This window comes from Oncorhynchus mykiss, chromosome 13 (genome assembly GCF_057628025.1).
Source record: "Oncorhynchus mykiss isolate SJ-2025 chromosome 13, ASM5762802v1, whole genome shotgun sequence".
Lineage (NCBI taxonomy): Eukaryota > Metazoa > Chordata > Actinopteri > Salmoniformes > Salmonidae > Oncorhynchus > Oncorhynchus mykiss.
Genome location: NC_143034.1, coordinates 57,717,584 through 57,731,889, shown reverse-complemented (window position 1 = coordinate 57,731,889; position 14,306 = coordinate 57,717,584). Strand labels below are relative to the sequence as shown.

General features: G+C 46.5%; 1 protein-coding gene across 1 annotated transcript in view; it reads left to right on the top strand.

Moving 5' to 3' along the window:
• Positions 1 to 3,083: 3,083 nt before the first annotated feature.
• LOC110485203 (liprin-alpha-3) overlaps positions 3,084 to 14,306 on the top strand; it is a 41,308-nt gene continuing 30,085 nt past the window's right edge. The window contains exons 1-2 of the mRNA XM_036941350.2: positions 3,084 to 3,286; positions 6,067 to 7,148. Of these exons, the coding sequence (XP_036797245.1) occupies positions 6,819 to 7,148 (330 nt within the window). The 5' untranslated portion in view covers positions 3,084 to 3,286; positions 6,067 to 6,818. The remainder of the gene's footprint in view (positions 3,287 to 6,066; positions 7,149 to 14,306) is intronic.

Genomic DNA, 14,306 nt, shown 5'->3' with positions numbered 1-14,306 from the left:
ACAAAGCTCATCACTAAGCTAAGGACCCTGGGACTGAACACCTTCCTCTGCAACTGGATCCTGGACTTCCTGTCGGGCCGCCCCCAGGGGGTAAGGGTAGGTAACAACACATCCGCCACGCTGATCCTCAAAACTGGGGCCCCTCAGGGGTGCGTGCTCAGTCCCCTCCTGTACTCCCTGTACACTCATGACTGCACGGCCAGGCCCGACTCCAACACCATCATTAAGTTTACTGATGACACAACAGTGGTAGGCCTGATCAACGACAACAATGAGACAGCCTATAGGGAGGAGGTCAGAGACCTGACTGTGTGGTGCCAGGACAACAACCTCTCCCTCAACGTGATCAAGACAAAGGAGATGATTGTGGACTACAGGAAAAGGAAGACCGAGCACGCCCCCATTCTCATCGACGGGGCTGAAGTGGAGCAGGTTGAGAGCTTCAAGTTCCTTGGTGTCCACATCACCAACAAACTAACATGGTCCAAGCACACCAAGACAGTCGCGAAGAGGGCACAACAAAAACTATTCCCCCTCAGGAGACTGAAAAGATTTGGCATGGGTCCTCAGATCTTCAAAAGGTTTTACAGCTACATCCTCGAGAGCATCCTGACGGGTTGCATCACTGCCTGGTATGGCAGCTGCTCGGCCTCTGACCGCAAGGCACTACAGAGGGTAGTGCGTACAGCCCAGTACATCACCGAGGCCAAGCTTCTTGCCATCCAGGACCTCTATACCAAGCGATGTCAGAGGAAGGGCCTAAAATTGTCAAAGACTCCAGCCACCCTAGTCATAGACTGTTCTCTCTGCCATCGCACGGCAAGTGGTACCGGAGCGGCAAGTTTAGGTCCAAGAGGCTTCTAAACAGCTTCTACCTCCAAGCCATAAGACTCCTGAACAGCTAATTAAATGGCTACCCAGACTATTTGCATTGCCCCCCCCCCCCCCCCCCCCCCCTCTTATACGCTGCTGCTACTCTCTGTTATTATTTATGTATAGTCACTTTAATAACTCTACCTACATGTACATATTACCTCAATTATCTCGACACCGGTGTCCCGCACATTGACTCTGTACCCCCTGCATATAGCCTCGCTACTGTTATTTACTGCTGCTCTTCAATTAGTTGTTATTCTTATCGTTTACTTTTTTAAAGGTATTTTCTTAAAACTGCATTGTTGGTTAAGGGCTTGTAAGTAAGAATTTCACTGTAAAGTCTACATCTGTTGTATTTGGCGCATGTTTTTTAAATGTATTTTTATTTGTAATTAGGCCATGGTGCAGTATCCATATGTACCTGCAGAGGGAGACATTGAGTCAGTGCAGAAACAGCACAAATGTGGAAAGATATGGACACAGAGTTCTTTCTGTCATTAGCCTCACTCTCCTATTGAGAGCTTTGTAGAAAAACACCCATACATTTGGTCTGTTTACCAAACCAATATGCCTACAGATCAATACAATGTAATTCTGTCCAGTTCTTCACTTTAATCCTGCAGATGGGCTGTTAGACATTGTGCTGAGCTTTCACTAATAGACTTTATTCAGATAAAGGTAGTTTTTAAAGCACATACATTTTCCAATTCACAGTGTGTGGGTGAACTTCTCATCTGGTCTGGTGTCTTCTGAGAGGAGGCATCAGTGTCAGCCAGTCCTCTCCCTGCAACAGCAAGGTATAGGACAGAGAGTTGCTGAAACCTGTTATGTCATATGTGTCCTATCCATTGTCACTATCTTCACACTGTGGAATCTCAGAGTGCAAATCTCTGGAATAATAACAGTATTTGTGATTTGGCATGAGTTGGATGAGGGATTTAAATGTTGATAACGGGCAGATCAAGTGTCTTTTCAATAAGGTATTTGGCCAAAGAGTGGTGGATTACAAATGTATCTTAAGGAAAGAAGAGAAAGGGCATCATGGGAGACAGGGACTGATAATCTGTTTGGCTCTCTATGAGGTCAGACTGCTGCTGCCTCTGGTCTGACCCTGACCTTAGTCTGACCTGGAAGGAGAGAGGGAGAGAGAGGGGTGTGCGTGTGCATGTTTTATATGATAAGCTATGCAATGGACACACTTTTCTGTCTGACAATTATTGTTCTTGATATCACATCTGTACTTATCTCAAGTGGGACCTGCAGACTTACTCAGACTATTGACACATTCATTCTACTAAGTGTCTCGATGATGCAATAGCTTTCTGTCTCTTCTCCAAAGGAAAGATTATTGCCTATTTGAATGCTCTCTCTGTGCATTACAATGACATCATCCTCTCAGAGAAAATTACGTCATCCCTTCCGGGACCCTTCTTACCGCCCCAACCAATTGAGCTGAAACCAATTTCATTTTTTTCTATTGGCCCTGCCAGTTCCAGGAAACGCCTTCTCTTGCCTTCGGTTGGTTGAAGTGTTACCGATGCCCTGTGGTGATTGGTGTCAACTGCACATCTGTCTGTGCGTCTGACCATGAGAAGAATACAGAGGTGGAGATGACTAGCGGGTAATTTGGTTTTGACATTTATAGACGATTTGCATTTCTGTAGAAATAGGTTCAAAATCCATGAAAATAACACATTCTTTTATCATAAACCATATTTAGGCCTCAACATTTAACGACCCACTCTGCACAACAAAACATTAAATGGTGAAATATGTTGAAGACAAAAATTAATATTTGTGATATACATAGTTTATTATGTGGGGGGGGGGGGGGGGGGGGGGTCACGGTCAAAAAGCCAGTGTGAGCAATAGGTGAGTTTTGAGCTGTGAATGACGCAGTTCTCATACTAGACACAAGAGGGGGAGAATGTTTCACTGTAGCCTACAATATGAGGCTGTAGAAGTTATTAGTCATTCTCTGATTTCCATACATGTCGGGTCTAACATTGAATGTGAGTGTAATTTTAATGTGTGTCAATGTAAAATGAAATCACGACTGTGCCTTTATGAGTGTGTGCGCGCGCGTTCCCATGCATCATCAATTAATTGTATAGCCCCGCGTGCGTGAGCGGGCGCGTGAGAGCTGCGAGTTTGTTTCTTTAAGACCCAGCACCTTTTTATCCGAGGGAGGGATGGATGGAGAATGAGGAGAGAGAGAAAGACGGGGGTTGTTTATGGTGAGGTGTAACGTCGCTCGCGCCCAGTGCCATCGTTTACATGTGTGAGAAGGGAGAGGGGAGGGGGTTGCTTGCTGGCAACTGGGGTTTCACGGCGATACGACTTTTAACCGCGAGATGCCCGGATGGGGTAAATGGGAATTATGTATTTTTTGCTTTCGACGATGACAAGGGTGAGATAAGATTATGAATACAACATTGGTATCTGACATGTAATTAATGTTGTGAGATGGAGCTGTGCATTATCTGCCAGCTGTTTTTGAGGAGGAGGATGGAGAGGGGGCAAGGCGGTGAGGCGGTGGGGTGTAACGCCTAACATTGGGTGTAACGGGATGCTTCATTGCCTACAATATAATTGGGGCATTTAAGAATATAAGAATGCATATTCTTTCATTTGTGCGTATAGCCTTTATTTCGTTTGCAGAATTATTTGCATAGAGGCCATTGGAAGGAAATCGGACGGGAAGAGGCTATAGGCTACATAGCCTAAATACATTACATCTTCTGTTTTATTTTATTCGCGTCGCTTTTCTGTTGTGACTGTGGTTTTAATTTATTAGGCCTAACATAGACCCTTCTCGCTAAATATATTTTCAGATTGTAACATACATGACAGTGTGATACAGAGGTTATTATGAGACAGAGATATATTCCCTTCTACAGACTACACATAGTCCATAATTACAATGATGACAATTTAAATTCAAATAGGTTATGAGACTGCCCGCATAAATACATGTCTGTCTGTCTATCTCTGTAGACTATTAAGGGATACATCCGGCTCGTTTATTTTACCCATGATCCCCCCTACTGAACGAGATGGCCAGGCTAAGGCTACAGCGTAACCCTCCATGACTCTCATTTCCGTGTATAACGCGCATCCATGATTAGCATTATGACTAATCGGCTGTATGGACAGATAAGAGCAGAGACCGATGGATGCATAGTTTCAGACAGACGTGTGCAACGGAGTAGGTTGCCGTGGATGCTGGACAGAAGTAATGCAATAGGCTCCAACTATGTATTCTCCTGATTAGTCATTGTGGTGGAACAGAGATAGGTGTGTGTGTGTTTGATGTTCAATGAATATGTGAAGTGTTTGTGTGCGAGAGAGATGAGAGAGAACGTGTTTGTGTGCATGCCTATGGAGGTTGATTAGACAGATTTTTTCTTCATCAAGTCAAATGCTTTCATTGTGCAATACATAGGCTACTGTAGGTGTCTTAATTGTCTGGCCTGCTCTGTAAACAGCTTCTTCCAACTGGCTATGACATATTTGATTTAGTCATTATCATAATGGCTTTGTGTCTGTACTGGCCACCCAATCATCTCACCTGGTCCACCCACATCTCAGAAAAGGGGTTCTCCACTTCCTCCTCTTCCGGCCTGGATTGTCTTTATGATGTTGGTTACTAACAAACTGTTCTCTAAAATCTGTTGCATTATTAGATCCAAGGATGAGGCTCTTTCAACTTGTCAATTACAATTATATAAGTTGATTGAGAGCCTTGAGAGTTTAATGGAAAAAAACACTATAATTTCTCTCTTAATTTCCCCTGTTTCTCTCTTCCTTTCACCTGTTTCTCTCTTCCTTTCCCCTGTTTCTCTCTTCTTTTCCCCTGTTTCTCTCTTCTTTTCCCCTGTTTCTCTCTTCCTTTCCCCTGTTTCTCTCTTCCTTTCCCCTGTTTCTCTCTTCCTTTCCCCTGTTTCTCTCCTCCTTTCCCTTGTTTCTCTCTTCTTTTCCCCCGTTTCTCTCTTCCTTTCCCCCGTTTCTCTCCTTCTTTCCCCCGTTTCTCTCTTCCTTTCCCCCGTTTCTCTCTTCTTTTCCCCTGTTTCTCTCTTCCTTTCCCCTGTTTCTCTCTTCTTTTCCCCTGTTTCTCTCTTCCTTTTCCCTGTTTCTCTCTTCCTTTCTCCTGTTTCTCTCTTCTTTTCCCCTGTTTCTCTCTTCCTTTCCCCTGTTTCTCTCCTCCTTTCCCCTGTTTCTCTCTTCCTTTCCCCTGTTTCTCTCTTCCTTTCCCCTGTTTCTCTCCTTCTTTCCCCCGTTTCTCTCTTCCTTTCCCCCGTTTCTCTCTTCTTTTCCCCTGTTTCTCTCTTCCTTTCCCCCGTTTCTCTCCTCCTTTCCCCCGTTTCTCTTTTCTTTTCCCCCGTTTCTCTCTTCTTTTCCCCCGTTTCCCTCTTCCTTTCCCCCGTTTCTCTCTTCCTTTCCCCCGTTTCTCTCTTCCTTTCCCCCGTTTCTCTCCTCCTTTCCCCCGTTTCTCTCCTCCTTTCCCCCGTTTCTCTCCTCCTTTCCCCCGTTTCTCTCCTCCTTTCCCCGTTTCTCTCCTCCTTTCCCCTGTTTCTCTCCTCCTTTCCCCCGTTTCTCTCTTCTTTTCCCCCGTTTCTCTCTTCCTTTCCCCCATTTCTCTTTTCCTTTCCCGTGTTTCTCTCCTCCTTTCCCCCGTTTCTCTCCTCCTTTCCCCCGTTTCTCTCCTCCTTTCCCCTGTTTCTCTCTTCTTTTCCCCTGTTTCTCTCTTCTTTTCCCCTGTTTCTCTCTTCCTTTCCCCTGTTTCTCTCTTCCTTTCCCCTGTTTCTCTCTTCCTTTCCCCTGTTTCTCTCTTCCTTTCCCCTGTTTCTCTCCTCCTTTCCCCTGTTTCTCTCTTCCTTTCCCCTGTTTCTCTCTTCTTTTCCCCTGTTTCTCTCTTCTTTTCCCCTGTTTCTCTCTTCCTTTCCCCTGTTTCTCTCTTCCTTTCCCCTGTTTCTCTCTTCCTTTCCCCTGTTTCTCTCTTCCTTTCCCCTGTTTCTCTCTTCTTTTCCCCTGTTTCTCTCTTCCTTTCCCCTGTTTCTCTCCTCCTTTCCCCTGTTTCTCTCTTCCTTTCCCCTGTTTCTCTCTTCCTTTCCCCTGTTTCTCTCTTCCTTTCCCCCGTTTCTCTCTTATTTTCCCCAGTTTCCAATCATCTTGTTCTCTATTTTCCAGCTGCTTCTCTCATCTGTCTGAAGACCACCCTGGGGTGTCCAAGGCCCTCCACTACACCTGCCCTCCCTCTTGCCCCCTCCCTAAACTCCTAGACACCACCATGGACTCCTCCTATCTCGTCCTACTACTCTAGACCTTGCCTTGCCGCACCCTAAAGGTACCTCACAATTACCTGGGCCCTGTCACTCAGCCAGACTCACTGAGACAACCAATCAGTTGTTATCACCACAAGCAGAGAGCCAATCAGGTGTTTGCTAGACACAGCAGAGCTATTCCTATTGTAGCAATACATCCAAAGGAGCTAATTCGGTGAAGCCAGGAAGTAGAGATGAGGAAGTAGCAAGGTACAGAGTGACAAGCCGTTAACCAACCAAACACAGGCTTGTTAGTGATGACTGTGACGTCTTATTCATAGGGAGGTGAGGTACAGAGGAGAGAGAAGGGTAACAGAGTGCCACCATTCTGCTTGCCTGTCAACCAACCTCTCTCACATAGTGACAGGAGAAAAGGATAAGGACACAAACATAAGAGAGAGACCAAGGGCCAAAGCTAGGCAGAGAGAAATAGAGAGAGAGAGAGACAAAAGAGAATAGAGTGCCCTTCACACCTTACCTCATACAAGCATACACACTTGAAACTAAATTCTGTGGGCTCCTTGAAGCAAATTCTCCCAGAACAATCCCACAATCCCACACTCTCCACCGACACCCACCAACTTTCAGCTAACACCCCACACACTCTCCGGCCTCAAGATGATGTGCGAGGTGATGCCCACCATCTCTGAGGATGGGCGTGGCGGGAGTGGAGGAGGGCCTTCCTCTCCGGGAGGGAGTGGCGGGGGAATGGGAGGCGGTATGGGGGGTGGGTACGGGGGCAGAGGGGAGCCCCGGGGCGGAGGTGACGAGGGGGGCAGCACAGGGAATCTGGAATCTCTGATGGTGAACATGCTGACGGAGAGGGAGAGGCTGCTGGACAGCCTGAGGGAGACCCAGGACAGTCTGGGGACAGCCCAGCTTCGACTCCGAGACCTGGGCCATGAGAAGGACTCCCTCTCGAGACAGCTGTCCATCGCCCTACCACAGGTACACACGGGGAGTGGGTGTGTGTCTGTGTGTGTGTGTACATTTGTGCGTCCGTGTTTGCGTGTGCACTTGCGTATGTGGCTGCCTGTGTGTGTGTGTTTCTGTGTGCATGAGTGCGTGTCGTATGTGTGTTTACATACTAAGTGTGAGATCTGGAGAAAGAATCTATAGAGACCTTTCTGTTGCCTCGCTGCAAACACATTGTAAGTGTGAAAGAGAGAGAGTGAGTGTATACTGTGCATTCGGAAAGTATTCAGACCCCTTGACTTTTTTCACATTATGTTACTTACAGCCTTATTCTAAAATTGATTAAATTAAATATTTCCCTCATCAATCTACACACAATATCCCATAATGACAAAGTGAAAACAAGTTTTTAGAATAAAAAATAAACTAAAATACCTTATTTACATAAGTATTCAGACCCTTTGCTATGAGACTCCATGCTGTTTGTTTGGGATCAGATGCATCCTGTTTCCATTGATCATCCTTGAGATGTTTCTACAACTTGATTGGAATCCACCTGTGGTAAATTTAATTGATTGGACATGATTTGGAAAGGCACACACCTGACTATATAAGGTCCCAAAGTTGACAGTGGCCTCCATCATTATTAAATGGAAGAAGTTTGGAACCATCAAGACTCTTCCTAGAGCCAGGCCAAACTGAGCAATCGTGGGAGAAGGGCCTCGAGAACCCGATGGTCACTCTGACAGAGCTCAAAAGTTCATCTGTGGAGAAGGGAGGACCTTCCAGAAGGACAACAATCTCTGCAGCACCGCCAATCAGACCTTTATGGTAGAGTGGCCAGATGGAAGACACTCCTCAGTAAAAGGCACATGACAGCCCGCTTGGAGTTTGCCAAAAGGCACCTAAAGGACTCTCAGACCATGAGAAACAAGATTCTCTGGTCTGATGAAACCAAGATTGAACTCTTTGGCCTGAATGCCAAGTGTTACGTCTGGAGGAAACCTGGCACCATCCCTACGGTAAAGCATGGTGGTTGCAGCATCATGCTGTGGGAATGTTTTTCAGTGACATGGACTGGGAGACTAGTCAGGATCGAGGGAAAGATGAACAGAGCAAAGTACAGAAAACCTGCTCCAGAGCGCTCAGGACTTCAGACTGGGGAAAAGGTTCACCTTCCAACAGGACAATGACCCTAAGCCCACAGCCAAGACTACGCAGGAGTGGTTTCGGGACAACTCTCTGAATGTCCTTGAGTGGCCCAGCCAGAGCCCGGACTTGAACCTGATCGAACATCTCTGTAGAGACCTGAAAATAGCTGTGCAGCGACGCTTCCCATCCAACCTGACAGAACTTGAGAGGATCTGCAGAGAAGAATGGGAGAAACTCCCCAAATACAGGTGTGCCAAGCTTGTGGCGTCATACCCAAGAAAACGCAAGTCTGTAATCGCTGCCAAAGGTGCTTCAACAAAATACTGAGTAAAGGGTCTGAATACTTATGTAAATGTTATATTTCAGTTTTTTATGCTCAGACGTTATCATGGGTTCTGGTTTTATGTTGCTTCTCTTATCCATACTGAGCTATCCTGCTATCTACTGGACTCACCAATGAGCTGTTCAGTTTTTTACTGAGTTGTTCCATCTGTACTTAGCTGTTCCGTCTGTTCTTGTTGGTATGTGGTTGTTCCTGCTCCTACGGACCACTTCTGGTGCATACTGAGCAGGGCTGTGGCTGAATCATGACTTAGACTTCATGACAGACAGTTACATATTATTGGCGGTTCCATTCAATTGAGTAAAGACCTCTATAATACCCAGACCTCTATAATACCCAGGCCAATATTAGCCCACATCCTTATGCCCGTGGAGTAATCATTCTAGTGTGACTGACGCCACTGAACATGCGAAAAGGACTCCATCTTGGATTTCAGACAGGCAGTCTCCCTGGATGCCTAAGATGAGTGATGCGGTTTATTTTGTTAGAACCCATATGTTCTCTGAACTATTGAAAGCAATAACAGATGTGATAGGACAATGTGTTCTTACTGAGAATGACTGGACATTAAAGGGCCATATTACCTCACTGAGAGGGGGATCAATATGGTGCACACATCTTCGGACACATACATGATGCGAGCAGCACAGAGCGCTGTGATAGATTCAACACTAGCGCTAGCAGCACAGAGCGCTGTGATAGATTCAACACTAGGGCTAGCAGCACAGAGTGCTGTGATAGATTCAACGCTAGCGCTAGCAGCACAGAGCGCTGTGATAGATTCAACACTAGCGCTAGCAGCACAGAGCGCTGTGATAGATTCAACACTAGGGCTAGCAGCACAGAGCGCTGTGATAGATTCAACACTAGCGCTAGCAGCACAGAGCGCTGTGATAGATTCAACACTAGCGCTAGCAGCACAGAGCGCTGTGATAGATTCAACACTAGCGCTAGCAGCACAGAGCGCTGTGATAGATTCAACACTAGGGCTAGCAGCACAGAGCGCTGTGATAGATTCAACACTAGCGCTAGCAGCACAGAGCGCTGTGATAGATTCAACACTAGCGCTAGCAGCACAGAGCGCTGTGATAGATTCAACACTAGCGCTAGCAGCACAGAGCGCTGTGATAGATTCAACACTAGCGTTAGCAGCACAGAGCGCTGTGATAGATTCAACACTAGCGCTAGCAGCACAGAGCGCTGTGATAGATTCAACACTAGCGCTAGCAGCACAGAGCGCTGTGATAGATTCAACACTAGCGCTAGCAGCACAGAGCGCTGTGATAGATTCAACACTAGCGCTAGCAGCACAGAGCGCTGTGATAGATTCAACACTAGCGCTAGCAGCACAGAGCGCTGTGATAGATTCAACACTAGGGCTAGCAGCACAGCGCGCTGTGATAGATTCAACACTAGAGCTAGCAGCACAGAGCGCTGTGATAGATTCAACACTAGAGCTAGCAGCACAGAGCGCTGTGATAGATTCAACACTAGCGCTAGCAGCACAGCGCGCTGTGATAGATTCAACACTAGAGCTAGCAGCACAGAGCGCTGTGATAGATTCAACACTAGAGCTAGCAGCACAGAGTGCTGTGATAGATTCAACACTAGAGCTAGCAGCACAGAGTGCTGTGATAGATTCAACACTAGGGCTAGCAGCACAGAGTGCTGTGATAGATTCAACACTAGAGCTAGCAGCACAGAGTGCTGTGATAGATTCAACACTAGAGCTAGCAGCACAGAGCGCTGTGATAGATTCAACACTAGAGCTAGCAGCACAGAGCGCTGTGATAGATTCAACACTAGAGCTAGCAGCACAGAGCGCTGTGATAGATTCAACACTAGAGCTAGCAGCACAGAGTGCTGTGATAGATTCAACACTAGCGCTAGCAGCACAGAGCGCTGTGATAGATTCAACACTAGCGCTAGCAGCACAGAGCGCTGTGATAGATTCAACACTAGGGCTAGCAGCACAGAGCGCTGTGATAGATTCAACACTAGGGCTAGCAGCACAGAGTGCTGTGATAGATTCAACACTAGCGCTAGCAGCACAGAGCGCTGTGATAGATTCAACACTAGCGCTAGCAGCACAGAGCGCTGTGATAGATTCAACACTAGAGCTAGCAGCACAGAGCGCTGTGATAGATTCAACACTAGCGCTAGCAGCACAGAGCGCTGTGATAGATTCAACACTAGGGCTAGCAGCACAGAGTGCTGTGATAGATTCAACACTAGAGCTAGCAGCACAGAGCCCTGTGATAGATTCAACACTAGAGCTAGCAGCACAGAGCGCTGTGATAGATTCAACACTAGGGCTAGCAGCACAGAGTGCTGTGATAGATTCAACACTAGAGCTAGCAGCACAGAGCGCTGTGATAGATTCAACACTAGCGCTAGCAGCACAGAGCGCTGTGATAGATTCAACACTAGAGCTAGCAGCACAGAGCCCTGTGATAGATTCAACACTAGCGCTAGCAGCACAGAGCGCTGTGATAGATTCAACACTAGGGCTAGCAGCACAGAGCGCTGTGATAGATTCAACACTAGAGCTAGCAGCACAGCGCATTGTGAAAGATTCAACACCAGCAGGGTTCATTGAGTGCGTCTGCTCAGAGTGTGCCGCCACTGCTGAGAAAGAGAGAGGGAGAGTGGAGAGAGACAGATTGATAGAGAGAGAGGGCTGCAGAGTGAGAATAAGAGCATGGTACAGAGAGAGAACTGGTGGTGTGAAACACACACACAGACTAACGAATCAGGCCAATGTGCATATTGCTGCATACTAATGATGGAGCTTCTGGCATCTATTCTTAGGTGTTCTGGGTTATCACATGGAGAGATAGAGATGGATGAAGGATTGTGAGGATGAGAGCGGAGAAGGCTGAGTGAGAGGATGAGAGGGAGAGATGGAGGCTCGGTACAGTCGAGACACCTTGAGGTAGTTTATGATCACATTGTGTCTTGGACTGTGGAGGGGGAGTGAGACAAGGATAGTAGAAAGAAAGAACTAGAGAGAGAACGCATATAATTGTGGGATATTGGTGCCAAAAGCTGTCTTTTCAGCTAGAATCAATCCCAGAATTCCAAATTCCTATGGGTCTGCTGTGTACCATCTGTACATCACCCCTAACTTTCCCCCTGTCTTCTTTTCCCTTTTTCCCCTGTCGTCTTTTTCCCTTTTTCCCCTGTCTTCTTTTCCCTTTTTCCACTGTCTTCTTTTCCCTTTTTCCCCTGTCTTCTTTTTCCACTGTCTTCTTTTCCCTTTTTCCCCTGTCTTCTTTTCCCCTGTCGTCTTTTTCCCTTTTTCCCCTGTCGTCTTTTTCCCCTGTCGTCTTTTTCCCCTGTCTTCCTTTTCCCTTTTTCCCCTGTCTTCTTTTCCCCTGTCGTCTTTTTCCCTTTTTCCCCTGTCGTCTTTTCCCCCTGTCTTCTTTTTCCCCTGTCTTCTTTTTCCCTTTTTCCCCTGTCGTCTTTTTCCCTTTTTCCCCTGTCGTCTTTTTCCCGTCGTCTTTTTCCCCTGTCGTCTTTTAACCTTTTTCCCCTGTCGTCTTTTTCCCTTTTTCCCGTCGTCTTTTTCCCCTGTCGTCTTTTTCCCTTTTTCCCCTGTCGTCTTTTTCCCCTGTCGTCTTTTTCCCCTGTCGTCTTTTTCCCCTGTCTTCTTTTTCCCCTGTCTTCTTTTTCCCTTTTTCCCCTGTCGTCTTTTTCCCCTGTCTTCTTTTCCCCCTGTCTTCTTTTTCCCTTTTTCCCCCGTCGTCTTTTTCCCTTTTTCCCCTGTTGTCTTTTTCCCTTTTTCCCGTCGTCTTTTTCCCCCGTCGTCTTTTTCCCTTTTTCCCCTGTCGTCTTTTTCCCTTTTTCCCCTGTCGTCTTTTTCCCCTGTCGTCTTTTTCCCTTTTTCCCGTCGTCTTTTTCCCCTGTCGTCTTTTTCCCTTTTTCCCGTCGTCTTTTTCCCCTGTCGTCTTTTTCCCCCGTTGTCTTTTTCCCTTTTTCCCCGTCGTCTTTTTCCCCTGTCGTCTTTTTCCCTTTTTCCCCTGTCGTCTTTTTCCCTTTTTCCCCTGTCGTCTTTTTCCCTTTTTCCCCTGTCGTCTTTTTCCCCTGTCGTCTTTTTCCCCTGTCGTCTTTTTCCCCTGTCGTCTTTTTCCCTTTTTCCCCTGTCGTCTTTTTCCCTTTTTCCCCTGTCGTCTTTTTCCCTTTTTCCCCTGTCGTCTTTTTCCCCTATCGTCTTTTTCCCTTTTTCCCTGTCGTTTTTTTTCCTTTTTCCCCATGTCGTCTTTTTCCCCTGTCGTCTTTTTCCCCTATCGTCTTTTTCCCTTTTTCCCGTCGTTTTTTTTCCCTTTTTCCCCTGTCGTCTTTTTCCCTTGTCGTCTTTTTCCCCTATCGTCTTTTTCCCTTTTTCCCCGTCGTCTTTTTCCCTTTTTCCCGTCGTTTTTTTTCCTTTTTCCCATGTCGTCTTTTTCCCTTTTTCCCCTGTCGTCTTTTTCCCTTTTTCCCCTGTCGTCTTTTTCCCTTTTTCCCCTGTCGTCTTTTTCCCCTGTCGTCTTTTTCCCTTTTTCCCCTGTCTTCTTTTTCCCTTTTTCCCCTGTCGTCTTTTTCCCCTGTCGTCTTTTTCCCTTTTTCCCCTGTCTTCTTTTTCCCTTTTTCCCCTGTCGTCTTTTTCCCCTGTCGTCTTTTTCCCTTTTTCCCCTGTCTTCTTTTTCCCTTTTTCCCCTGTCGTCTTTTTCCCCTGTCGTCTTTTTCCCTTTTTCCCCTGTCTTCTTTTTCCCTTTTTCCCCTGTCGTCTTTTTCCCCTGTCGTCTTTTTCCCTTTTTCCCCTGTCGTCTTTTTCCCTTTTTCCCCTGTCTTCTTTTTCCCTTTTTCCCCTGTCGTCTTTTTCCCCTGTCGTCTTTTTCCCCTGTCGTCTTTTTCCCTTTTTCCCCTGTCGTCTTTTTCCCTTTTTCCCCTGTCGTCTTTTTCCCTTTTTCCCCTGTCGTCTTTTTCCCCTATCGTCTTTTTCCCTTTTTCCCTGTCGTTTTTTTTCCTTTTTCCCCATGTCGTCTTTTTCCCCTGTCGTCTTTTTCCCCTATCGTCTTTTTCCCTTTTTCCCGTCGTTTTTTTTCCCTTTTTCCCCTGTCGTCTTTTTCCCTTGTCGTCTTTTTCCCCTATCGTCTTTTTCCCTTTTTCCCCGTCGTCTTTTTCCCTTTTTCCCGTCGTTTTTTTTCCTTTTTCCCATGTCGTCTTTTTCCCTTTTTCCCCTGTCGTCTTTTTCCCTTTTTCCCCTGTCGTCTTTTTCCCTTTTTCCCCTGTCGTCTTTTTCCCCTGTCGTCTTTTTCCCTTTTTCCCCTGTCTTCTTTTTCCCTTTTTCCCCTGTCGTCTTTTTCCCCTGTCGTCTTTTTCCCTTTTTCCCCTGTCTTCTTTTTCCCTTTTTCCCCTGTCGTCTTTTTCCCCTGTCGTCTTTTTCCCTTTTTCCCCTGTCTTCTTTTTCCCTTTTTCCCCTGTCGTCTTTTTCCCCTGTCGTCTTTTTCCCTTTTTCCCCTGTCTTCTTTTTCCCTTTTTCCCCTGTCGTCTTTTTCCCCTGTCGTCTTTTTCCCTTTTTCCCCTGTCGTCTTTTTCCCTTTTTCCCCTGTCTTCTTTTTCCCTTTTTCCCCTGTCGTCTTTTTCCCCTGTCGTCTTTTTCCCTTTTTCCCCTGTCGTCTTTTTCCCTTTTTCCCCTGTCGTCTTTTTCCCCT